General features: G+C 36.2%; 1 protein-coding gene across 4 annotated transcripts; it reads right to left on the bottom strand.

Moving 5' to 3' along the window:
* Nucleotides 1-1,309: 1,309 nt before the first annotated feature.
* On the bottom strand, nucleotides 1,310-26,651 carry LOC138332314 (vacuole membrane protein 1-like). 4 transcript variants are annotated; one of them, XM_069280363.1, is made up of 12 exons: nucleotides 26,559-26,651; nucleotides 10,108-10,364; nucleotides 9,009-9,099; nucleotides 8,491-8,601; nucleotides 7,923-8,002; nucleotides 7,467-7,557; nucleotides 5,276-5,413; nucleotides 4,772-4,852; nucleotides 4,301-4,417; nucleotides 3,871-3,932; nucleotides 3,480-3,582; nucleotides 1,310-3,079 (listed from the first exon to the last, which is right to left on the bottom strand). In XM_069280363.1, the coding sequence occupies exons 2-12, from the start codon at nucleotides 10,329-10,331 to the stop codon at nucleotides 2,945-2,947; spliced, it is 1,233 nt and encodes a 410-aa protein (XP_069136464.1). In that variant the 5' UTR covers nucleotides 10,332-10,364; nucleotides 26,559-26,651; the 3' UTR covers nucleotides 1,310-2,944. The 4 variants fall into 4 exon arrangements, with proteins under 4 accessions (XP_069136464.1, XP_069136462.1, XP_069136465.1 ...); XM_069280361.1 differs by having other exon boundaries at nucleotides 26,452-26,636; XM_069280364.1 differs by having other exon boundaries at nucleotides 26,447-26,603.
* Between the last annotated feature and the right edge of the window lie 528 nt (nucleotides 26,652-27,179).

The raw sequence follows: 27,179 nt of genomic DNA, 5'->3' as shown, positions 1-27,179 counted from the left end.
TGACATAAGATCGTTTTTGACTTACATTTGTTTCGAGAAATGTGGTCCGATCTGGTGTTCCAGTAATGTCAGTGGCCACAATAATGTACAGTAACACAGGAAATGTTTCTGGTTTCGAACAAATTGGTGTTTTGTGGTTAAGGTGGAACCGTAAATGTGTATACAACAATAAAAATTGTTTGATACATTAGGTTGTGATCGTTTATAAAATTTTGGCTGATTTGTTAAAACGGATTTTTAACCACCCACAAACTTGTCAGAAATTGCTCTATTTCAAAATCAAAATAGAAAATATTCAGGAACATTTCATTTGTTATACATGTACACAATACCACAACACGAGATACATGAAGCATAGCTATACTGCACATCTAATGTAATCGATCTAAGTCCATATCTGCATAAACATTCTCATCCTCAATACTCCAGTGGTTACTATCAATCTTTTTTTTATCCATACTTAGGCTATATTATCGTAGAACTACAAGGCAGTTCAGAGGAAAAACTGACCAATAAGACCTACAAAGACTTTCTTCTGAAATATTTCAGAGAATGACAACCATTTCTAAACACAGCAAACTGATCTTCGATTTTTTTTGTATGTCAAAGGACCAAACTACCTGTCTCCTCTGTTGTTGCACATAGGGCCTTCAGTTTAAGCTACGGCATAGTCCAGGGGTGGATATCATGGAAGTGATAGTCATCCCTGGAGTATCAAGGATGACACATTTTAGGTAAACACTTTGGTAAATTTGATAATGCTGACCAATATCAGGATTGTTCAAGACACATAATCTGGTAAATCAACGGTGAAATAAAAATGAGGATTTAATAACTAGGCGGAATGTTAAACAGAATTGAGGGTCCCTACAACAAGTAAATCATTGTACTAAACATACAAAGCAGTGGAAATGAGGATATTTGATTTCATTTCAGACTATGAATAACATTTAAAGACATGTTCTAAGAATTTCTAGTTTTATAAAATAAACAAAATACCAACAAAACAAACATAGAGTGTCACAATTTTACAACAATTTATGAATATTATGATATGAACTGACGGTGATGAACAATTTTCACACTTCATGTAATATTTTGATGTTAACTTTATGCACTATAACGATCTAAGGAAAGTTAATTTCAGGTAAAAAATACACAGGTAAAAATAAACATTTTTGTTTTTATTTGAATAATCAAATTTCTGTCTTTCATCATTCTTGTATAAAAATAACAAAATGGAAACTAATAGCCTAAGTAAACAAAAACCTCAAAAGTTTTAAAAAATGAACACACAGAATTGCCAGAATAACAGGAAGCAAATCTGATTTTCTCTTAAATCAGGGAGGTCTTTTTAATGGTAAAAACAAAACAATTTGATCAGTAAACAGACATACAATACACATCATAAATACTATTTCATATACATTACCACTTTGTGGTGAACATGACTGTATTCCATCAACATGTTTCACTCGGAAATAAATTGCTAACTATGGTGTGCTTCCTTTAATTAGTGAGACATTTCAGTTTACTGCAGAAGAAATGTATTTCCATTATCATGTGATATATGTACTATGTACACAATTATCTACTCCTATAGATAAGTACTGGATCTATCAAAGGTTGAAACAAAATTATCATTTATGCACTAATTAATGTCCGGGCTTTCTCACACCAAAAAGAGAATGAGCAATATCTCACAATTTGAAAATAGTGTAGCTCACAAAACAGGACAAAGACTGCTGGAAGTAATCTCATAATTAATCTACTTACTCTTGTGTTTGTTGTCAAAAAAACTCAAATATGGAGTACTGTTAAAGCCCAAAATATAAACTTGGCGTAGTGCACTTTTAGTTACTTCCTATACAATAAAGTAGACCTAATTCACTTAAGGCTCCAGAGTTATTTCCCCTTAAGTTCTCTCCTTTTAAGAGGTACTGTGCATAAATATGATATGCCATTATTCACTGTGCATGGCAATTCTAACAATTTGTTATCAATTCTGGTAATAAGTAGCTTACCTCTGAAACAAGGAAATTTCTACAATGTGACATAAATAGCTACTTTCATCAGAATAAATATTCAAACAATGTAAATATCTTGAGTATGAGAATGGCATTTTACAACCAATGTTCAGTAAACATCCACTCACATCACACAAAGTTCACCTGAGCTAAGGAGAATATCCATCCTCATTAACTAAACATTAGAAAAGGGATGCTTGTAATCCTTTTTAGTGTTGTATCTACTTTTGTATTTGTATCCTTTATCTTTTACACATTTTCTATATATTTGTATATAGAGGTTTTTTCCATAACTAAAAGACTATGTATGGTTTAGGCCCTTTTTGGTCAATAACTCCATCCATTTTCATATCGTATGATGTTGTATTTGAACTATTCAGTATATCATTGATTCAATTTACATACAAGTTTTAGCTGCTTATATTGCCATGTTAACCATCCAAGTTATTTTTTATATCTACAAAATAGAGAAAAGGGTGTGCTCTATGGTTGGTAACAATTAATGTTTAGGATAGTTACCATCATAAAGTAACAGCAGCTTTAATGATTCACAATCATCATACCAATTCTGCTTCAAGAATGTAGTCAATTTTTGAAACTCAATAATTTAATCATTGAATAACAGGTTTGATAATTTTGGGGACCAAAAAGGCACAAACCATACGTAATTCTTACAAAATCAAAATTAATGTTGGAATCTCTACTAATTAACAGAAAATAATATTGAGTTTTGTTTTAATTCTTGCAGATTGTATGTTATCTTGTAAAGTAAATGAGAAGAGGACTGGTTTTGTTTTCACACTTTCACAGAATATAGGACATAAGTTATAACCTTAATGTCCATGAATGTCCAGGACTGATCCACGCTTCCCTTTCTCTCACTTCCTAAATTGCACCACCATCCTTTGTGAGTTAGCTCAGGCCTTACTCCGTTTTTCTTTACACACCCGTTTGTGGTAGCTCTGAGCTGTAGAGTTGACTATAGATACCAGGAAATATAGAACCATTACAATAATCACCTTCTCAAATATCCAGCCTAGCAGATTAGATTCCTGTAAATAAAAAAACAATTTGTGTAAAAATATAGCACATCAATGTCATGTAGGACCAGTTTCTTTGTGCACTTAATTTCTACAAATAAATACTGCAAACCAATTGTCTTTGTGGCTAGTAAATTTCATGTTTTCCATTGCAAAATATAACATTCACAGATTAAAATTTGAGTTAATTTCATTTATAGTATACTTAATTTTCACAATTCTATAGCAAAACAAGAAAATTAAATTTTTACAGTTTTAGATTTTTGTGATCTGCCTTTCAGGGTTAATGTTGTTTTACCCTTTCTCTGTATTTTGTAGATCAAATTTTTGCGATCATCATAATGTCCCATAAAACTGCAAAAACAACCAGCTACACCTTCTCATAATACAATATGAACCCTACAATACTTACATTGGTCACCTCTGTGCCTTGTTCACGGTGAAGTTTCTTACGTTGTAACGTTAAATAATCCTTGAAAGGTGACTGTAAAGATTTACCAAACTTGGGGATGTACCTGAAATAAAAATATCACACATAGTACATCATCTGTGATGTCATATTATAAATATTCATCACTCAATAGATGGAAAACCATCTAGTAGAAAATGCGATGGTATTGACCTATACTAGACTCAGAAGTAGTAAAAGCATTCTCTGATTAGCTTATATACTTTGTTTGATATTTTCTAATACAAGAATTAATATATAATTTTTATTATAATGCTCTTTACATAACTAAAATGGAGAGTTCAAATCATAAAGCTACTGATATCAGTTCCATTACAAGACTGTCAGTACTTACCCAATCAAATTTACAACTCCTTCTACATGATGTTCACTAAACATGAAGATAATAAATAACTTCTGAAAAACAGAACAAATCAAATTGATTATAAAAATTATTCCAAATGTTCTCGAGTTCGTTAATCTTTAACAAGGTATCGCAGTGAGTACTGGTTTTGTTCTCTCAAAAAAAGACAAAAGACATAACATTCTGTAACAACATCTATAAATGTATTTCTAAGCAATAAAATATTTTCATAACAAACATTAATGTCTGGATCATTTAACATGTGTTAGAGCAACCAGTATTAATATGCAAGCCAACCATAAATAGAAGTGAATTATATTGAAACTGTATGGTTCTAGATATGTTATTGTCTTATAGGGAAAACATTATTTATGCCTATGACACTGTGTCTCATGTACATGTAATAGGAACTTCAACAAACCTGTATATGCATCTTAACAACAGCTTTTCCTATTAATGTTGCTCCAAAAAAAGTCCAAAATGGCACAAGGAAATGACCACATGTGATTCCAGCCAGGTCAAACAAGGGATTTGGAATCTGGAAAAGACAATTGGCAATCTTTGTAAGGTGGCAAGTTAATGTAGTTATAAGTGATTGTCTTTCTTTGTAAAGTATCTTATCATATTTAATAACCATAGAACACTGATATCTTTTCATCTGGTTTAATTCATATTAATTTCTATTATAGTAAAACCTTGTTACCTCGTTAACTCATAGACAATGAGACCAAGGTAAGGATTGAATCAATCTTAACAAAACAATTTTGTCAGGGCCATCAAAAATTCAAGCTTCTTACAGGGAATTAAGTTTAAAATATAAATGAGCATGAGTTAAAGAGATTCAACTCAATATACATGCAGAATATACCAAAGTTAATGTACATGTACTTACTGATGCACAAGCAAGAATTCCAAAGAACCCCACTCTCTGTACCAAATTGTGTACACCTAGCTTTGCTCTCTCCATGAAAGACTGAAAAAATAGCAAATGATAAATTACCGGTAAACATTTTTATGTTCACAAAATGTATGAAATTATTTAATGTAAAACCTTATACAAACTAGAAATGTCTGTAAGACAAATGCCTTCACTTTTATATGAAATCAGAAGAGGGCACATTTTATCACGACAGAAGGGATGAATAAGGAATGCAATACATATATGTTTATTCTCCCAAACATTGTAGCAAAGAAAGAAAACACTGCTTAGCTTGTAAACTTTGTTAAGCATGAAAAACAAACACATTTTAAACCAAAAGTAACTTACAGACTCCTTAATTAAATGATGTCAATGTGATTAATTTTTTTCAACTTAACACAATCCACACATCAAATTAATTTTCTTCGTTAGTGTTTAGCATTTTATTTGTCAACTGTGATGATATCTAGTATTTACCATATCGTCAGGGTGGACCTGCTTCTCCTGTAACAGTTCTTCTATCTCCTCAAACTCATCGTCATCATGGGAACCCGACAGTCTGGCCGCCCTCGCCATAAAATATGGCGGCAGTTCACCTATAGCTGTTCCTGCTCCCTGTTATAATCACATTTTATCAATTTAATTGAATATCAATGATAATTTCCTGGATAGCATTTATTGTTTCTATTTTACTGTATTTATTTTACTTGTGCTGTAAATCAAATTATTTTTGTATCTCAATTTTGCATTTTTATGCCTAAAATCTTTTTCACAATATTATTTCATGAGTTATTTTCATGGCACACAAAAGTAAGTTGGTTTTCCAGCATTACAAGCACCTCAACACTGAATGGTTTCAATGGCAGTATAAAAACAAGAGGCCCAAGGGCCTTAACGGTCATCTGACTATCTTGGCAATAGCTGTATAGGAAAATAATTAGATATGGTGTCATGGCAGCCATCTTTAATCTAGGATCAACCAGAGATATAACAACACTTTGACAAGATCATATCAGCCGCATTTCATGTTTCAAGTTTCAGTTAAATTGCACTGGTAGAACTTGAGAAGAAGTTCAAAATGTGTTTTCAAGATGGCATCTGTGGCAGCCATCTTGGATCATCTGTGGCAGCCATCTTGGATTTTGGATCGACATAAAATATAACAACACTTGATCGGGACCATGTCAGGATCATTTCATTTGACTCTCGTGACCTTGAAAGTAGGTGAAGGTCATTCAATATTTGACTCTCGTGACCTTGAAAGTAGGTGAAGGTCATTCATTTCCACAACTTCGACAGCCCTTTATCTCAGCATGCTACTGACTAAATATGAATACCCTGGACCTTTTTGGCTAATTAAAAGGTGTAGTTAAAAGATTTTAGCTTAATTGACCCCTGTGACCTTGCAAGAAGGTCAAGGTTATTCATTTTTATAACTATCGTAACCCTTCATCCCAGCATGCCACCAGCAAAATATGAGTATCCTGGACTTTTGGGTTAGTTAACAAAAATCGTTCAAAGAATTTAGCCTATTTGACCCCTGTGACCTTGAAAGAACGTCAAGGTCATTCATTTTCACAACTTTGGTAGCCCTTCATCCCAGCATGCTACAGGCCAAATATCAGTACCCTGAACCTTTCGGTTAGTTAGAAGAAGTCGTTCAAAAATTTTAACCTATTTGACCCCCGGTGACCTTGACAGTACGTCAAGGTCATTAATTTTCACTCCTTAGTAGCCCTTCATCCCAGCATGCTACAGGCCAAATATGAGTACCCTGGACCTTTTGGTTAGTTAGAAGAAGTCGTTCAAAGATTTTAGCCTATTTGACCTCTGTGACCTTGAAAGTAGGTCAAGGTCATTTATTTTCACAACTTGGGTAGCCCTTCATCCCAGCATGCTACAGGCCAAATATGAGTACCCTGGACCTTTTGGTTATTTAGAAGAAGTTGTTCAAAGATTTTAGCCGATTTGACACCCAGTGACCTTGACAGTACATAAAGGTCATTAATTTTCACAACTTTTGTAGCCCTTTATCCCAGCATGCTACAGGCCAAATATGAGTACCCTGAACCTTTTGGTTAGTTAGAAGAAGTCGTTCAAAGATTTTAGCCTATTTGACCCCTGTGACCTTGAAAGTAGGTCAAGGTCCTTTATTTTCACAACTTTGGTAGCCCTTCATCCCAGCATGCTACAGGCCAAATATGAGTATCCTGGATCTTTTGGTTATTTAGAAGAAGTCGTTCTAAGATTTTAGCCTACTTCACCCCCGGTGACCTTGACAGTACGTCAAGGTCATTAATTTTCACAACTTTTGTAGCCCTTCATCCCAGCATGCTACAGGCCAAATATGAGTACCCTGGACCTTTTGGTTAGTTAGAAAAAATCGTTCAAAGATTTTAGCCTTTTTGACCCCTGTGACCTTGAAAGTAGGTCAATGTCATTTATTTTCACAACTTTGATAGTTCTTCATCCCAGTATGCTACAGGCCAAATATGAGTACTTTGGGCCTTACGGATATTGAGAAGAAGTTGTTTGAATGAAAAGTTTACGCACGGCACACGGCGGACGGCGGACGACGACGGACAGTGCATGATGACTATAGGTCATCCTGACCCTTTGGGTCAGATGACCTAATAAAACATGGTTCAACTCAATACTTTCCACTTACCCACATAATAGCTTCTAAGCGGACCTTGCTCATGATAGTCCACATAGAGATGTGGCCTGACCCATCCTCTACCTCTGTAGGACAGATGATTCTAAAACACAAGGATAATAACACATTAACAAACTAATAATATGATACCCATGAATTACACAAAATTCTGAAATTCTTTTTCTATGTCTACTTAAAAGTTAATTTATTAGAACTCTCTTGAAACTGGAATAATTGATTATGATATTATGAAATGAATGAGTTACCTTTATTTGTCTGTTAATAAAGGAAAATAAACAAGATCACGAAATCTAGTTGTATCCAATGCTGAGAGTTAATTGTTCTCTTGATTTGGGCAATGCAACAATTGTTGATTTATAAGAATTTCTTCAAATATAAAATTGTTCCATAAACAAATAGGAAATGTGTCCATTACAGAACATTGTACTATAACTGTGTCTGACTTACTTGGATGGGTAAGGTGGCTCAGGAAAGTCTACAGATGAACATTCATAGGCTGCTAATGTTACCGATGCTATGTGTGGGCCCTAGGGAAAAATTATCAAAATGATAATATACACTGATGGAAACAGCTGTGTGGTTAATCCTTATACATATTTCATTTATAGCTATCAATCAACATCTGAACTAAGCCAGATGACAGTTTTTACAAATACAATGTTCTTCTAACTTTACTGAATATAGCCAGTTATATTTGTGACTTTAGGACATTGCAATGATCGCAAAAAAATTATCTGTGAATTATTGAGAAATGATTGAATCAAGTAATAATTTTTTCTGGTTATTAACTATATCTCTAAAAACTGAAAACAAAACACTAAAACTTAATTTTCTTTATTTCAATTAAAATTATGAAACTATTTACCTACAAAAATAACATAACAGTATATATATAGTAATATTATTTCAGAAGCAGACATTTGCTTGCAAATATAATTCCTTCGCTAATTTCATTTTTGTTCTTAGCTCATACGACTCAACCTTATAAAACTAAATCCATGTAACCAATACTTACCAGGTATAGAAGGAATGTATGTAGGCCTGTACCTAGTCCTACTGAAGACAGGACCCCGAGGCCGACCCAGTAAGCCCACCACAGCAGGTGCTTCTCCATTATCTGTACATACTGCAAACATCATCATCCATCATTAATGGAAATCATGTTTTAATATGGTTTGTATTCTACACCATACAAAAAGTTTTATTATTCAACATTATTAAATATTTTGTACTATTACTAATGATATCTACAAACTATGATAACATAGCTCTGTATGCTAAATTGAAGGTAGGGTATTATCATTTGTCAGCGTGATTGTCTATTTTGCTAATTTTCACATTTTGAGAGTGAACACTTATGTTTCTCTCTCCAGAAAATAAAATATTGTGTAGACCTATAGCGCTCATTAACCCATGACGACACAATATAAAATTTACCAGCAATGGTAGATAACTCTGTCATATACACATACATGACCATTCTATCACTACTTACTAGATTAACACCTATGACAAGATATGATTGGTGTTTACCTTTTGGTGTGGACCTTCGTTTAGGTATAAGGTATACATAGCAAGGCATACAATCAGTACTAGTATTACAGCCGCCTTTCTTTTCCACAATCTGTAAAATCAATCATAATTAGTAAAAACAAAATCATCAAAATTCTTTGGTTGGTTAGCAACTATTTGTTGTAAATGATCATATGACGATATGTGATTTGTGGGAATATATCTAAATTTCATTTATAATTAGAAGGGAAAATATGTTAAATACATCTCACCTGTACATCATATGTATTTCAATCATATAACCTATATTTTTTAAAATTTTTGAATGCTTTTTTTTATTAAGATATTATCTATTCGAATTAATACATGTATATTATATTGTATATTGATCTGTGCATCAAGCAAACTAAATAAAAATAAAAAATATATTTAATAACAATTAATAATAATAGTATAATAATATAAAAAATTCTGTACAAGTGCAGAATCACTTATATTAGTAGACTTCCATTATGTATTCTTCCTGTATTAGTTTTAGAACATGCTTCTGTTTTACACCTTTAATTATCCAAAGTTCCTACCAATGACAAAATTTAATGTAATGTAAAAGAGTTCATGATTTACACAAAAACATAAGCACTACTTCTGCTACACTTAACTCAGAGAGATTTAACTCGGACCTCTGATTTCTTAGTCTGATGCTCAACCGATCGAGCTAAAGGGAAGTCTTCTCTAGCCTAGAGGTATGCTGCGTCTGGTATTCACCACAGACACATAAATCTTTTCACATATTGATAAGCTAAAATTTCACATCCTTGATGATATATAAACTAAGGCCAAAAGAATATGTCTGTTTAGGGTTACATTGACAAAAAAATAGGGTTGGTCGGTCGGGAGGATTTTTTTTTCTTCTTTTTTTTTTTAGTGTTTTTCACTCTAAAAAAAATTAGGATCGGGGGTAAAAAATTAGGGTCGGTCGGGTAACCTAAACAGACATGTTTTATTTTGGCCTAACATAAACATAATTATATTAACTTCAAAGTGTAGATATATAAATTGACTGGGTTATTGAGGATGAAGTTTCAAAAAACTTTTTGAAATACAATTACTTGAATATTACCTTTTCATAATGGTGGATAATAGTAGCATACATTCTAGAAAGAAGAACTGAAGTGTTGTAAGAGGACTTTTCCATATCACTATGTTTTCACGCTCAATGCGCTCACGATGGTAAACTTCTTGCATGTTTATATTAGACTGAGGTGTGTCGCTGACTTGACCATTTGTACTCCCCGACCCCTTGGGGCGTTGTCTAGTTGCGTCCAACCTTAGACCGCCATCCATTTCACCTTTGCTAGCTTGTAACAGACGGTTCACCTACAAGGAGAGAAATAATACTAATTAATAAATCATATTACTCGTTAAAAATGAATACTGTAAACCAACTTTCTTTCTCGCCTTTCAAATTTCACGATTTTCATATCAAAATTAGTTACTGAAGATCACCAGTAACATTCACTGATTTTAAAAATATTCAATCGAATTTTCTATAAATATAAATAATGTAAATGTTAATTCGCAAATATAAACCTGTGTGAATTTATTTTGATCGTGAACTACACGAAAGAAAATTGTATGGCAAAGAAAGTTGGGTTTATAGTATGCTACTATATACAGGCTACATGATCCTGACACAAAAATGATTTACTCAATCTAAGATTTACTCAATCTAAGATAACAGATAAAACAAAGTCCATAAACAAACTAAGTAGATCACATTTTCATTACAATATCTAAAGCTACATCTGTGATTTATATCACTGAAAGGAACATTAAATTATATCAAGTTTACACACATAAATCAAATTAAAAGAAAAATATTTCAGCACAAATTTTATGTAATAGTGATTCAAAAGAGCAAAATAATTAGTCTGAGAAAGAAAAGAGCAAATCCATTATTAAAATCAATTAAATTGTAAGCTAATTTGCAAATTAAATATTAAAACTAAACAACTTGAAGCAAGTCTGCAAATTTTTTTGTAGCTTTCACTACAAACCATCATAAGCTTTTGATAAAGCAGAAAATCAATAATTACATTTCATCTCCAGATAAGCAGATCAAAGCTTGAAACAGGTGAAAATACACATCAAGAGCAGTCATAAACTGGTTAAGGTATCACCAAAACAAAGAAATATGCAATACATAATGTAAACAAGAAATGTGGTATTACAACATAAGAAAGCATGCGTTTATTAACCACATGGCCCTATAGGATTCAGGCAGTGTGATAAGCCAGCTACACACAATCAGAGCTCCTACCAAGATTTGACCTGATAGGTGTAAATATAGATACATAATATATAAACAACATAAATTTACAATCATTACGTATAAATAAATATATATTTACTATAAACAACATCAATATATTAACATTTTGCATTTGATTATAACTTTTGTACAATATGCCGTAGAAACATAATGGTGTAGATGAATGGTATAATATTTACAACTGTGAATATAATCCTGAAGAGCTATGACATGCAGACACATACATGTGTACGTGATCATGTGAATATGATGATAAATATTTGTTTGACATGTACATGATATCAAATCAACACTTATCTCTCTAAATTAATCAATATTATACAACAGTAAATCAGTATCATCAATAAATCACAAATAACCTTGCTGTAATGTCCAAAGGTCTCCATAAACGATGCATGATACCAGAATGTGCAGACCTAATACAAAATAATTTGATGTTCTACGAGAGTTATACAAGTGCAATGTATGGCTGTTATAATGATGTAACAGATGTCACCAGCGAATACTCCATCACTATTTAACTTAATCAATCCTATAGCACAGACAGTACATATCAATAGGTTTCCTCATCAGTATGTCACACTATCTGAGCCGACACATGTGTCTCTATTTGGTTTTTATTATTTAACAGCCCATCGACAGCCAGGGTCACTTAGGGCCAACGAACATCAGCATTGATACAGCTTTTAAAACATACTTTACGATAAAAAAAGAGCATTCTAAAATACTTTCAATGTTTATGGTTTGTAAGGCATTTCAAAAATTCTGAACGATAAAATGTTTTTCCCAATTAAAACACAACAATCATAAGAAACCAGAGGGATCTTGGCGCCCACCAAAGAATGATCTATGTCTGACAACAGAAAGAGGGATCTTTTCCCTGCTTTTCAAACTTTTACTACATACTATATATTAAACTTGAGAAAGATCCTTTCAGTACTTTCTGACATATATAGCAGAAACAAACTTCAATTATCAAAATCCAAGATGGCTACCTGTCGATCATCTTGCTGACCGATAAGTCCGAAAATGCACTAGACCCCTTCAGGAACCTGCACATGAAATTTGAGAAAAAAACCTTCATTACTTTCTGAGAAATAGCGGTAACAAACTTTAACTATCAACATCCAAGATGGCCGCCCTTCGGCCATCTTGTTGACCGATCTGTCCCAAAATGCAATATGCACAACTAGGGTCCTAGGGGAACCGACATATGAAATTTGAGAAAAATTCTTCAGTACTTTCTGGGAAATAGCGTTAACAAACTTTAACTATCAAAATCCAAGATGGCCGCCGGTGGACTATCTTGTTGACAGATTGGTCCCAAAATGCAATATGCACAACTAGGGCCCTAGGAGAACCTACATATGAAATTTGAGAAAGATCCCTTCACAACTTTCTGAGAAATAGCGGTAACAAACTTAAACTATCTAAATCCAAGATGGCCGCCAGTCGGCCATCTTGTTGACAGATTGGTCCCAAAATGCAATATGCACAACTAGGGCCCTAGGGGAACCTACATGTGAAATTTGAGAAAGATCCCCTTCACAGCTTTTTGAGAAATAGCGGTAACAAACTTTAACTATCAAAATCCAAGATGGCCGCCAGTCGGCCATCTTGTTGACCGATTGGTCCCAAAATGCAATATGCACAACTAGGGCCCTAGGGGAACCTACATGTGAAATTTGAGAAAGATCCCTTCACAACTTTCTGAAAAATAGCGGTAACAAACTTTAACTATCAAAATCCAAGATGGCCGCCAGTCGGCCATCTTGTTGACAGATTGGTCCCAAAATGCAATATGCACAACTAGGGCCCTAGGGGAACCTACATGTGAAATTTGAGAAAGATCCCTTCACAACTTTCTGAGAAATAGCGGTAACAAACTTTAACTATCAAAATCCAAGATGGCCGCCAGTCGGCCATCTTGTTGACCGATTGGTCCCAAAATGCAATATGCACAACTAGGGCCCTAGGGGAACCTACATGTGAAATTTGAGAAAGATCCCTTCACAACTTTCTGAGAAATAGCGGTAACAAACTTTAACTATCAAAATCCAAGATGGCCGCCAGTCGGCCATCTTGTTGACCGATTGGTCCCAAAATGCAATATGCACAACTAGGGCCCTAGGGGAACCTACATGTGAAATTTGAGAAAGATCCCTTCACAACTTTCTGAGAAATAGCGGTAACAAACTTAAACTATCAAAATCCAAGATGGCCGCCAGTCGGCCATCTTGTTGACAGATTGGTCCCAAAATGCAATATGCACAACTAGGGCCCTAGGAGAACCTACATATGAAATTTGAGAAAGATCCCTTCACAACTTTCTGAGAAATAGCGGTAACAAACTTAAACTATCAAAATCCAAGATGGCCGCCAGTCGGCCATCTTGTTGACAGATTGGTCCCAAAATGCAATATGCACAACTAGGGCCCTAGGGGAACCTACATGTGAAATTTGAGAAAGATCCCTTCACAGCTTTCTGAGAAATAGCGGTAACAAACTTTAACTATCAAAATCCAAGATGGCCGCCAGTCGGCCATCTTGTTGACCGATTGGTCCCAAAATGCAATATGCACAACTAGGGCCCTAGGGGAACCTACATGTGAAATTTGAGAAAGATCCCTTCAGTACTTTCTGAGAAATAGCGGTAACAAACTTTAACTATCAAAATCCAAGATGGCCGCCAGTCGGCCATCTTGTTGACCGATTGGTCCCAAAATGCAATATGCACAACTAGGGCCCTAGGGGAACCTACATATGAAAATTTGAAAAAGATCCCTTCACAGCTTTCTGAAAAATAGCGGTAACAAACTTTAACTATCAAAATCCAAGATGGCCGCCAGTCGGCCATCTTGTTGACCGATTGGTCCCAAAATGCAATATGCACAACTAGGGCCCTAGGGGAACCTACATGTGAAATTTGAGAAAGATCCCTTCACAACTTTCTGAAAAATAGCGGTAACAAACTTTAACTATCAAAATCCAAGATGGCCGCCAGTCGGCCATCTTGTTGACCGATTGGTCCCAAAATGCAATATGCACAACTAGGGCCCTAGGGGAACCTACATGTGAAATTTGAGAAAGATCCCTTCACAACTTTCTGAGAAATAGCGGTAACAAACTTAAACTATCAAAATCCAAGATGGCCGCCAGTCGGCCATCTTGTTGACCGATTGGTCCCAAAATGCAATATGCACAACTAGGGCCCTAGGGGAACCTACATGTGAAATTTGAGAAAGATTCCTTCACAACTTTCTGAAAAATAGCGGTAACAAACTTTAACTATCAAAATCCAAGATGGCCGCCAGTCGGCCATCTTGTTGACCGATTGGTCCCAAAATGCAATATGCACAACTAGGGCCCTAGGGGAACCTACATGTGAAATTTGAGAAAGATCCCTTCACAACTTTCTGAGAAATAGCGGTAACAAACTTAAACTATCAAAATCCAAGATGGCCGCCAGTCGGCCATCTTGTTGACCGATTGGTCCCAAAATGCAATATGCACAACTAGGGCCCTAGGGGAACCTACATGTGAAATTTGAGAAAGATCCCTTCACAACTTTCTGAGAAATAGCGGTAACAAACTTAAACTATCAAAATCCAAGATGGCCGCCAGTCGGCCATCTTGTTGACAGATTGGTCCCAAAATGCAATATGCACAACTAGGGCCCTAGGGGAACCTACATGTGAAATTTGAGAAAGATCCCTTCACAGCTTTCTGAGAAATAGCGGTAACAAACTTTAACTATCAAAATCCAAGATGGCCGCCAGTCGGCCATCTTGTTGACCGATTGGTCCCAAAATGCAATATGCACAACTAGGGCCCTAGGGGAACCTACATGTGAAATTTGAGAAAGATCCCTTCACAACTTTCTGAGAAATAGCGGTAACAAACTTTAACTATCAAAATCCAAGATGGCCGCCAGTCGGCCATCTTGTTGACCGATTGGTCCCAAAATGCAATATGCACAACTAGGGCCCTAGGGGAACCTACATGTGAAATTTGAGAAAGATCCCTTCACAGCTTTCTGAAAAATAGCGGTAACAAACTTTAACTATCAAAATCCAAGATGGCCGCCAGTCGGCCATCTTGTTGACCGATTGGTCCCAAAATGCAATATGCACAACTAGGGCCCTAGGGGAACCTACATGTGAAATTTGAGAAAGATCCCTTCACAACTTTCTGAGAAATAGCGGTAACAAACTTTAACTATCAAAATCCAAGATGGCCGCCAGTCGGCCATCTTGTTGACCGATTGGTCCCAAAATGCAATATGCACAACTAGGGCCCTAGGGGAACCTACATGTGAAATTTGAGAAAGATCCCTTCACAACTTTCTGAAAAATAGCGGTAACAAACTTTAACTATCAAAATCCAAGATGGCCGCCAGTCGGCCATCTTGTTGACCGATTGGTCCCAAAATGCAATATGCACAACTAGGGCCCTAGGGGAACCTACATGTGAAATTTGAGAAAGATCCCTTCACAACTTTCTGAGAAATAGCGGTAACAAACTTTAACTATCAAAATCCAAGATGGCCGCCAGTCGGCCATCTTGTTGACCGATTGGTCCAAAAATGCAATATGCACAACTAGGGCCCTAGGGGAACCTACATGTGAAATTTGAGAAAGATCCCTTCACAACTTTCTGAGAAATAGCGGTAACAAACTTTAACTATCAAAATCCAAGATGGCCGCCAGTCGGCCATCTTGTTGACCGATTGGTCCCAAAATGCAATATGCACAACTAGGGCCCTAGGGGAACCTACATGTGAAATTTGAGAAAGATCCCTTCACAACTTTCTGAGAAATAGCGGTAACAAACTTTAACTATCAAAATCCAAGATGGCCGCCAGTCGGCCATCTTGTTGACCGATTGGTCCCAAAATGCAATATGCACAACTAGGGCCCTAGGGGAACCTACATGTGAAATTTGAGAAAGATCCCTTCACAACTTTCTGAGAAATAGCGGTAACAAACTTTAACTATCAAAATCCAAGATGGCCGCCAGTCGGCCATCTTGTTGACCGATTGGTCCCAAAATGCAATATGCACAACTAGGGCCCTAGGGGAACCTACATGTGAAATTTGAGAAAGATCCCTTCACAGCTTTCTGAGAAATAGCGGTAACAAACTTTAACTATCAAAATCCAAGATGGCCGCCAGTCGGCCATCTTGTTGACCGATTGGTCCCAAAATGCAATATGCACAACTAGGGCCCTAGGGGAACCTACATGTGAAATTTGAGAAAGATCCCTTCAAAACTTTCTGAGAAATAGCGGTAACAAACTTTAACTATCAAAATCCAAGATGGCCGCCAGTCGGCCATCTTGTTGACCGATTGGTCCCAAAATGCAATATGCACAACTAGGGCCCTAGGGGAACCTACATGTGAAATTTGAGAAAGATCCCTTCACAACTTTCTGAAAAAAAGCGGTAACAAACTTTAACTATCAAAATCCAAGATGGCCGCCAGTCGGCCATCTTGTTGACCGATTGGTCCCAAAATGCAATATGCACAACTAGGGCCCTAGGGGAACCTACATGTGAAATTTGAGAAAGATCCCTTCACAACTTTCTGAGAAATAGCGGTAACAAACTTTAACTATCAAAATCCAAGATGGCCGCCAGTCGGCCATCTTGTTGACCGATTGGTCCCAAAATGCAATATGCACAACTAGGGCCCTAGGGGAACCTACATGTGAAATTTGAGAAAGATCCCTTCACAACTTTCTGAGAAATAGCGGTAACAAACTTTAACTATCAAAATCCAAGATGGCCGCCAGTCGGCCATCTTGTTGACCGATTGGTCCCAAAATGCAATATGCACAACTAGGGCCCTAGGGGAACCTACATGTGAAATTTGAGAAAGATCCCTTCACAACTTTCTGAGAAATAGCGGTAACAAACTTTAACTATCAAAATCCAAGATGGCCGCCAGTCGGCCATCTTGTTGACCGATTGGTCCCAAAATGCAATATGCACAACTAGGGCCCTAGGGGAACCTACATGTGAAATTTGAGAAAGATCCCTTCACAACTTTCTGAGAAATAGCGGTAACAAACTTTAACTATCAAAATCCAAGATGGCCGCCAGTCGGCCATCTTGTTGACCGATTGGTCCCAAAATGCAATATGCACAACTAGGGCCCTAGGGGAACCTACATGTGAAATTTGAGAAAGATCCCTTCACAACTTTCTGAGAAATAGCGGTAACAAACTTTAACTATCAAAATCCAAGATGGCCGCCAGTCGGCCATCTTGTTGACCGATTGGTCCCAAAATGCAATATGCACAACTAGGGCCCTAGGGGAACCTACATGTGAAATTTGAGAAAGATCCCTTCACAACTTTCTGAGAAATAGCGGTAACAAACTTTAACTATCAAAATCCAAGATGGCCGCCAGTCGGCCATCTTGTTGACCGATTGGTCCCAAAATGCAATATGCACAACTAGGGCCCTAGGGGAACCTACATGTGAAATTTGAGAAAGATCCCTTCACAACTTTCTGAGAAATAGCGGTAACAAACTTTAACTATCAAAATCCAAGATGGCCGCCAGTCGGCCATCTTGTTGACAGATTGGTCCCAAAATGCAATATGCACAACTAGGGCCCTAGGGGAACCTACATGTGAAATTTGAGAAAGATCCCTTCACAACTTTCTGAGAAATAGCGGTAACAAACTTTAACTATCAAAATCCAAGATGGCCGCCAGTCGGCCATCTTGTTGACCGATTGGTCCCAAAATGCAATATGCACAACTAGGGCCCTAGGGGAACCTACATGTGAAATTTGAGAAAGATCCCTTCACAACTTTCTGAAAAATAGCGGTAACAAACTTTAACTATCAAAATCCAAGATGGCCGCCAGTCGGCCATCTTGTTGACCGATTGGTCCCAAAATGCAATATGCACAACTAGGGCCCTAGGGGAACCTACATGTGAAATTTGAGAAAGATCCCTTCACAACTTTCTGAAAAATAGCGGTAACAAACTTTAAACTATCAAAATCCAAGATGGCCGCCAGTCGGCCATCTTGTTGACAGATTGGTCCCAAAATGCAATATGCACAACTAGGGCCCTAGGGGAACCTACATGTGAAATTTGAGAAAGATCCCTTCACAACTTTCTGAGAAATAGCGGTAACAAACTTTAACTATCAAAATCCAAGATGGCCGCCAGTCGGCCATCTTGTTGACAGATTGGTCCCAAAATGCAATATGCACAACTAGGGCCCTAGGGGAACCTACATGTGAAATTTGAGAAAGATCCCTTCACAGCTTTCTGAGAAATAGCGGTAACAAACTTTAACTATCAAAATCCAAGATGGCCGCCAGTCGGCCATCTTGTTGACCGATTGGTCCCAAAATGCAATATGCACAACTAGGGCCCTAGGGGAACCTACATGTGAAATTTGAGAAAGATCCCTTCAGTACTTTCTGGGAAATAGCGGTAACAAACTTTAACTATCAAAATCCAAGATGGCCGCCAGTCGGCCATCTTGTTGGCCGAATGGTCCCAAAATGCAATATGCACAACTAAGGCCCTAGGGGAACCTACATGTGAAATTTGAGAAAGATCCCTTCACAGCTTTCTGAAAAATAGCGGTAACAAACTTTAACTATCAAAATCCAAGATGGCCGCCAGTCGGCCATCTTGTTGACCGATTGGTCCCAAAATGCAATATGCACAACTAGGGCCCTAGGGGAACCTACATGTGAAATTTGAGAAAGATCCCTTCACAACTTTCTGAAAAATAGCGGTAACAAACTTTAACTATCAAAATCCAAGATGGCCGCCAGTCGGCCATCTTGTTGACAGATTGGTCCCAAAATGCAATATGCACAACTAGGGCCCTAGGGGAACCTACATGTGAAATTTGAGAAAGATCCCTTCACAACTTTCTGAGAAATAGCGGTAACAAACTTTAACTATCAAAATCCAAGATGGCCGCCAGTCGGCCATCTTGTTGACCGATTGGTCCCAAAATGCAATATGCACAACTAGGGCCCTAGGGGAACCTACATGTGAAATTTGAGAAAGATTCCTTCACAACTTTCTGAAAAATAGCGGTAACAAATTTTAACTATCAAAATCCAAGATGGCCGCCAGTCGGCCATCTTGTTGACCGATTGGTCCCAAAATGCAATATGCACAACTAGGGCCCTAGGGGAACTTACATGTGAAATTTGAGAAAGATCCCTTCACAACTTTCTGAGAAATAGCGGTAACAAACTTTAACTATCAAAATCCAAGATGGCCGCCAGTCGGCCATCTTGTTGACCGATTGGTCCCAAAATGCAATATGCACAACTAGGGCCCTAGGGGAACCTACATGTGAAATTTGAGAAAGATCCCTTCACAACTTTCTGAGAAATAGCGGTAACAAACTTTAACTATCAAAATCCAAGATGGCCGCCAGTCGGCCATCTTGTTGACCGATTGGTCCCAAAATGCAATATGCACAACTAGGGCCCTAGGGGAACCTACATGTGAAATTTGAGAAAGATTCCTTCAGTACTTTGTGAGAAATAGCGGTAACAAGAATTGTTAACGGACGGACGGACGGAAGGACGGACGGAAGGACGGATGGAAGGACGGACGGAAGGACGGACGGAAGGACGGAAGGACGGACGACGGACCACGGACGAAAGGCGATTTGAATAGCCCACCATCTGATGATGGTGGGCTAAAAATGGGTAAAATAATAAAACAAGAGATCCCAGAGGGATCTTGGCGCCCACCAAAGAATGATCTATGTCTGAAAATGGATAGAGGGATCTTTTCCCTGCTTTTCAGACTTTTACAAACATTCAACATATGAAATTTAAGACAGATCGCTTCATTGCTTTCTAAGAAACAGAGGTGAAATCAAAGATGGTCGCCGGTTGGCCATCTTGTTGACCGATCAGTCCCAAAGGTACTATGCACAACTAAATACCAAAGGGAACCTACGCATGGAATATGATAGATATCCCTTCAGTAATTTTTGACATATAGCGGTGATTATCAAAATCCAAGATGGCCGCCTGGCGACCATTTTGTTCACCCATAGATCCCAAAGTCCAATATGCACAACTAGGGTCCTAGGGAAAGGCGATTTGAATAGTCACATTCAACATGTGTTTTAGACACATGTGTTTAAAAAAAGAGACAATTGAAAAAGCGATCAAAAGTAATTGGAGACAACGTCAAAATATTTATTTCTGACAAATTTGAATCTGCACAGTGTAATAAAATGCACTCTACAGTAAGCGGAGAGCCACATGCATGGCATGTAGGAGGACCCTCCCCTCTCAGCAGATGTACATGGGTAAGATATGCATGACCAGTTTGGATCCGAGAAAGGACAACTTCCTCTCTACGATCTCTCTGACTGGACAAATAAGTTTTGAGTGGTTGCTGGGAATCCTCTTCAAGTTTCTAAACCCAATCTGAAGAGGACTTAAAATATTGTTTGATTCAAGAAACTAAACTAATCTGGCATTTATCATGTGTCTCCAGACGCGAATATTTAATCAAGGTTTGCTAGACACTGGAATAATGACTATAAATAGAATCCAATAAAACATAAATCAACAGTTGAGCATATTTTATATATCTGTTTTGTTCAGTGTTATTTTTACATCGAGTTGAGATGATGATGGATGCATCTCATTTGGAAAAAAAATTGTAAATCATAAAGGGACATTGACTAACATAAAATTAAAACATATGGTTAACTTCGATAGAATCTTCAACTGTGTCGCCCAAGGGAATCTTTGGGAAATCAGACTGCAGCGGAAAAGTGTTACACCCGGTCCACCCCAACTGCGAACGATGCGTGTATATAAACCCCTACCGCTCTACCGCTGACTTGTATCGATGTATTGAATGAGTGTAGTTATTTATAGACTCCAGTACTGTCGCCAAATCCACAGGTAAACTGGTACTGGATGCTACGCTCGGGCCTCTCATCCAGCTTAACGAAACTGAATGGCTAGTTAGCTTAACCGATCTATATATCATCAACAATGCGTCTGTATCTACTTAAAAACAAAACAAATATTCTTCAAATTGCATAAAAATTCACTTGACTAGTATTTCTTTATTTTAGATATTTTAACAAATCTTCATATTTCTAGTAAAACTGCATATGAAACTCCTTATAGATCTAGCTATGCTCATTACGTAGGGAACCGCCATAACATGTCCCGGCTGCAGGCCGTGTGCAAAAAGTCAAAACACACGTGGGATTTATAAGACGAGTCCTAAACTGTCCTATATTTAGGATTTTCAATAAGTGGTTTGTAATATTATTACAGCAAAACTGACAAGCTACAAGGTTAGTGGCATTTTTAACCGTACTGTTATATATAATTAGCCATCAGCTTGGATCTGGTGCCGTACAGATAGTGAGTTCACTCACGATGTGATTATTGCAAGCCAAACGTAAATGCTATCGGAATGCTCTTTAAAGTTTGTTAATGATCTCAAACACACTTAAAACTTATTGTGGCAATATTAAAGTAACTAAATTATAATATTTTCAAATAGTTCTGATAACTATTCATGTGTAATATCTCCAGACATTGACATGTGTACGGATCGAATACGGCGGACTGCCAATGTTTTTGACATGTTCTGCAATAAAATATATTTCACTGTTTCAGTTACGGTGGCCAATAAAAGAAAACAAACACAGTGCAATTATATTATGTTATTTCTTCTAAATACAACACTTTTTGTGCAAGTTGTCAAGCATTTATTGTGAATGTTTTGCAATGAAATTACCACCTTTATAACACTGAATTTGTGGTTCCCCGGACATCGTTTTCCCCAAAATTTGAATGCGCAAAATATACCGATAGTAGATATTTTTTCAGCATTTGAAGCCATAAGAAAAAATACATGTGCAAAGTACACTGGTGTGTTATGTAAGTAACAAAAGTTTTTACGGTATTTGTAACATTTACGATTGTGTTTGGTATAGCTGATGTAGCCAGAGCGCCCCGCGATTTACCTGTGGATTTGGCGACAGTACTCGAGTCTAAAAATAGCCACGTTGTGTCGGTAGAGTGTTAGCGTTTATCGCTACACGGTACAAAATTTCTCGCTGTGTTACAAATCAATTGATTGACGGTAAGGAACTTCATAATATTTATCATTCGCAGTTGGGGTGGACCGGGTGTAAGGTATCCTAACATATTACCACAAGCCTTCCCACCTCTGGGTCAAGTTCGAATCTTGTGTGAGGCAGTTTAATTACCAGGTACTGACTGTAGGTTGGAGGTTTTTCACCAGGTAGTCGAGCACATCCTATGAATGACCCTGGCTGGTAATAAGACATTAAACTAATCAAACCAAACCAATATTAAATAGTAGAGACTCATGGTTTTAAGAGACACTTCCATATAATATAGCCCTAAGCCCTGAGAGTAACATTTTCAATCTACTATCACATATATCACTAGAGTTTAAGATGATATGATTAGCAAAACTGTCAAGCCTATGCAAGTCTATACAAGAATTGAAATTAGATGATTTCTAGGTAAACTGGAAAGATAATCATTCAGAATTATTATCATTTTTGTGATGCCACAATATAAATACCTTAATAGACTTCTTACAAAACGTACAAATGACATGACTGTATGACAGGGCATGGTGTGTGACCAGGAAACCAATCGGATAGTTTTGGAGATTATTTAGAGACAGGTTGATATTTTGGGAGATTACTGTCAAGCGATGGATTGATATTTTGGGATAATTTACCAAGATAAGGGTTGATATTTTGGGATTATTATTATATGCCAAGATATGGGTTGATATTTGGAAATATTGCTAAGATATGGGTTGATATTTTGGAAAGCTGTCAAAAGAAAGGTTGATATTGTGGGAATTTGCCATGAGGTGGCAGGCTGATATCTTGGAAACTTGTTGAGATGGGTACACATCTTGAATTTTTACATTTTTGAAGATGGTCATTTTATAAAGAGATAAACTGTACATGTAGATGGTATCATGAGAGACTTCAAAAGACATGTGAACACTTAAAGTTTTGCTTAGGCACATTGTCAGTGATGGGAATACTTAAGGATTGATGACAACAGGGTAAATAATTAGTTATTATTTACATGATGTGTACCATTTTTGCTGCATAAAAATGATGAAATGAAAATAAATTGATGTAAAAAATAATAAGTTTGAAAATCAAGAAAAAATGTGAAGTCAGAGCCAGAAAATGGAGAGAAATAACCCATCAAATCAATAAATATACATGAAAACTACAGTGAACAGATTTATCTATCACAGAGACACTGACTATCTATAACTATATATCAATCTTTCTTTACCTTATAACTTATTTTAGTAGGGGCGGAAAAAGGCACTGACAGACCAGGGATAAGCTCTGGACACCAGCTGGATGCTCTGCCAATTGAGCTACCTAATTGCCAGGTAGTCTATCATAGTTTTGAACCCCATCCAGTAACACATAACTATTAAATAATGTATATACAAAGAGGATTTACAATCAAGTGTCTTTACTAGTAAAATCAAATGGCAAGATAAAGATACTATGACCAAATTGGTATGAGCATAATTGGAAAGGCATTTACCAATCAGTTAAAACCTGCAATGAGTAGTCTAAAGTATTCTAACTACCATTAACAATATTCAAAGTAATTAAACTAAACAGTACAAATCACTGATAGTGTTAAAATCATTAAGTTGTAAATCTAGAACTCTGTCTTAAGTTTGGGCAGCCCTTGGTTCAAATTTAAGCCTTTCTGGACTCAATTTTTCCACTTAGCTCTCATCTATTACAGGGGTGTACAATTCTGAAAATTTTGCACTAGCCCAAGGGCTAGTAGCATCAATTTTTCACTAGCCCTGATCAGAAGTCTACTAGCCCTATTTTTCGTTCGTTTTTATATGTGCATTTTACTCTATCTGGATTTTTTTACAAACCTGTACAAAAGAAGTACATGTCTAACAGTGTGTTAAATACCATTCTAATAATAAAGATATCACACCAATTGTTCACAGGTACCAGGTATTCATTTAGTAAAAACATTCTTGAGTCAATATTGATAATGCAACAATGCCATCGCATGCAAATTCTTTAGATTTGAAATTATGGTTCTTATTTCACTCAGATACTTCTTTTAAAACTATCATTAGAAAGAAAACATAATCAGTATATCTATTAAAGTTTAACTTTGATATTAAAAGCTTAGCAGGAAAATGTAAAGTGAACAATCAGTATCTATTATCTGCTAGCTGTGTTCATTTTATAGGTATGATGAATTTAGTAAATAGTATTGTTCATGAAAATTCTGTAAAAAATCTTTAATTGAAATTACTGTTTTACTGAACACTTACTTATTTTCCCTAATTTTCTGAGCATTGAAATAAACCTTTATCGAGTAACATTTGCATGATACATTCGTATTTGAATAAAATGATGCCAATTTCATATAGATTTATTCCAAGAACTACACAAAATCAATTCTACAATTTACTAATAAAATATTTTGTAAATGATTATTAATTAGCACTGCTGATTTTCATTTACAAGTTTTCAATATATCATAAAAATATGCGAAAGATAAGATGAAAAATACGCAAAAATATTGTACCGATAATTATGAAACCTCTATTTAAGTTCTTTTGAAAAACATTCAGTGAGTTTATTTGTGTCAGCTGTGTTAACTAAGCATACCTATGTATCTTTACCTATGTATCTGCAAGTGTATACGTACATGACAACATGTACATTTTACCGTGTATTTTAATTACTTCAAAATGATCCGCTATCCATCTCACAGCAGTAGTACTTTCTGAATCCAACCCCCATATACTCAAATTTATAACACTAAAATGATAATGATGCTAGATAATAAAACTGTCACTTCATAATTGATTCTTATCTAGAGTCAAGAAATCAAGATTTTCCCTTTCCCTGTCTGTCGGCAACCTCGGCAAACACATGGTCATCTGGGTCACTCAAGCGCTTAATTTTCATCAATTACATAACAAAACGTTTGATGCACCTAGATGAAGAATGTTATACGTTTGGGAACCACCTGTGGTATGCATCGATATCGTTTGCTTCAGTTTTGACGACACATTTACTGAATTTTAGAATTCTGAACGGCAATAAAAGGCTAAACTGCTGATTTACAACTAAAATTTCAATGTGAATATAGGATTTTAACAGAAATTTCCACTAGCCCACGGGCTAGTAATGATCGTGAAGCCACTAGCCCTGACCTGAAATTCACTAGCCCCGGACGTCGGGCTAGTAGAATTGTACACCCCTGCAGTGACTAAAATTGGTGACCATGCAGACAGGATTCAAAAGCTTCATGAATATGGGAGCACTCACAGCTACAGTTTGAATATGAATAATTAATACTCTGTACCGGTAGTTGTGTCTTCAGAAGCAGGCATATCAATTATTTATAGAGTATGGACTTGACTGGGTCATTAATCTACAATTTTCTGCATGGTTATTTTGGAAGGCCCCATCTTAAAATCATGCCTCTTACCTTTCCTGCTACTTGATTGTAGATATTTTTCAACAATTAAAGCTTTAATTGTGGGATTTGGAATGGTTAACTAGTGATTTTACATTAATGTAGTAGACCAGATAATCAATATCACCAATAGAAGACCAGTCATATGAATAGGGAATGTTATATGTAGGCCTTACCCTGCATATTTGAAAGTGAAAGGTCTTATACCCTGCAAATATTTAATTCATATTGTTGACCACAATGAATAATTTCAGCTACAAGCACACAACAAACACTGATGATGTTTAGTGAATTATTACTAGTCTGTCTGAGAAAAAAAAAGAAATCTAATATAGAGATGAGGAGACACTGGAAAAAAATCTCCCATTTATGTTTTGAAATGAAAATGAGTCAACTCGACTCCAACTAACTCGACCCCTGATCCAGAATCATCAGCGCAAATGTAAACTACGAATCATTCTATTAAGACCGATTGAGATTTTCCAGTGTCACCAGAAAGCAAGAAAACTACACGTTGAGGACAATATGAAAAGGCTATTGGCAACGTGCCGTGCTGGAAAATGGTCAGTGGCAAATTTTGACAACCGGCATCCTAACCTTACCAACTCCTTTTTACGGCCCTTCGTTTTCAGTCCCTTTACCCTTAATTTCTGTCTTAGTTGCTCTAACGTTAATTTCTGTACTTCTTTTTCAGAATACTTATACATACTTGAGTCAATATGCTCACAATCTTCCTAGAAATATACCGTACAACGTGTCTTTCTACAATATTTATCAGATGATTTTATGTACTTCCGGTAAAGAAATCAAGGGAGATAACCAATCTATTATGAAAATGGTATCAAGCCACCAAATATCGATCGTCCTCATATTATTTGGATACGGTCAATATTTTTGTGCTTGGTTAAAAACGTTGATATTAATGAAAGATAAGAAATCAATTTGATTAAAAAAATTAAATTAAAAATTAAATTAAAATTTTTAAATCAATAAAAATTAAGGATGCTCCACCGCTAACAAATGGTATTTTTTTCACTATAAAAAACAGGAGCAGACGATTTAGTATTTTTCTTCAGTTACAAAAGTTACTTACTTAACACCATTACCACCAATGAAAAGTTTGAAGTTCTCATTTTACTTCAAGTTAAAAATATGAAACATAATTAATTGCATCCTGAAAAAATTCTGTGACACTATATCATTTATGGAATGAAGTACTGATTGCGCATGCACCAAAGGCAAAATAAATTATTTTATATTATTTTTTGTGTTAATTACGCATATATATACACGATTAAACACCAATTATTGTTCAAATGATTAACATTAT

Source organism: Argopecten irradians, chromosome 9 (genome assembly GCF_041381155.1).
Source record: "Argopecten irradians isolate NY chromosome 9, Ai_NY, whole genome shotgun sequence".
In the NCBI taxonomy this organism is placed as follows: Eukaryota; Metazoa; Mollusca; class Bivalvia; order Pectinida; family Pectinidae; genus Argopecten; species Argopecten irradians.
The sequence above is the reverse complement of the archived record's forward strand: the minus strand, read 5'-3'. Positions and strand labels throughout refer to the sequence as shown.

Coding starts and splice junctions, on each gene's coding strand:
- LOC138332314 (XM_069280361.1), bottom strand. CDS start 26,556: ATGTATAAGTATTCTGAAAAAGAAGTACAGAAATTAACGTTAGAGCAA. Junction 4,853..5,275: donor AGGTCCACCCTGACGATATG/GTAAATACTAGA, acceptor CTATTTTTTCAG/TCTTTCATGGAGAGAGCAAA. Junction 4,418..4,771: donor GAATTCTTGCTTGTGCATCA/GTAAGTACATGT, acceptor TGTCTTTTCCAG/ATTCCAAATCCCTTGTTTGA.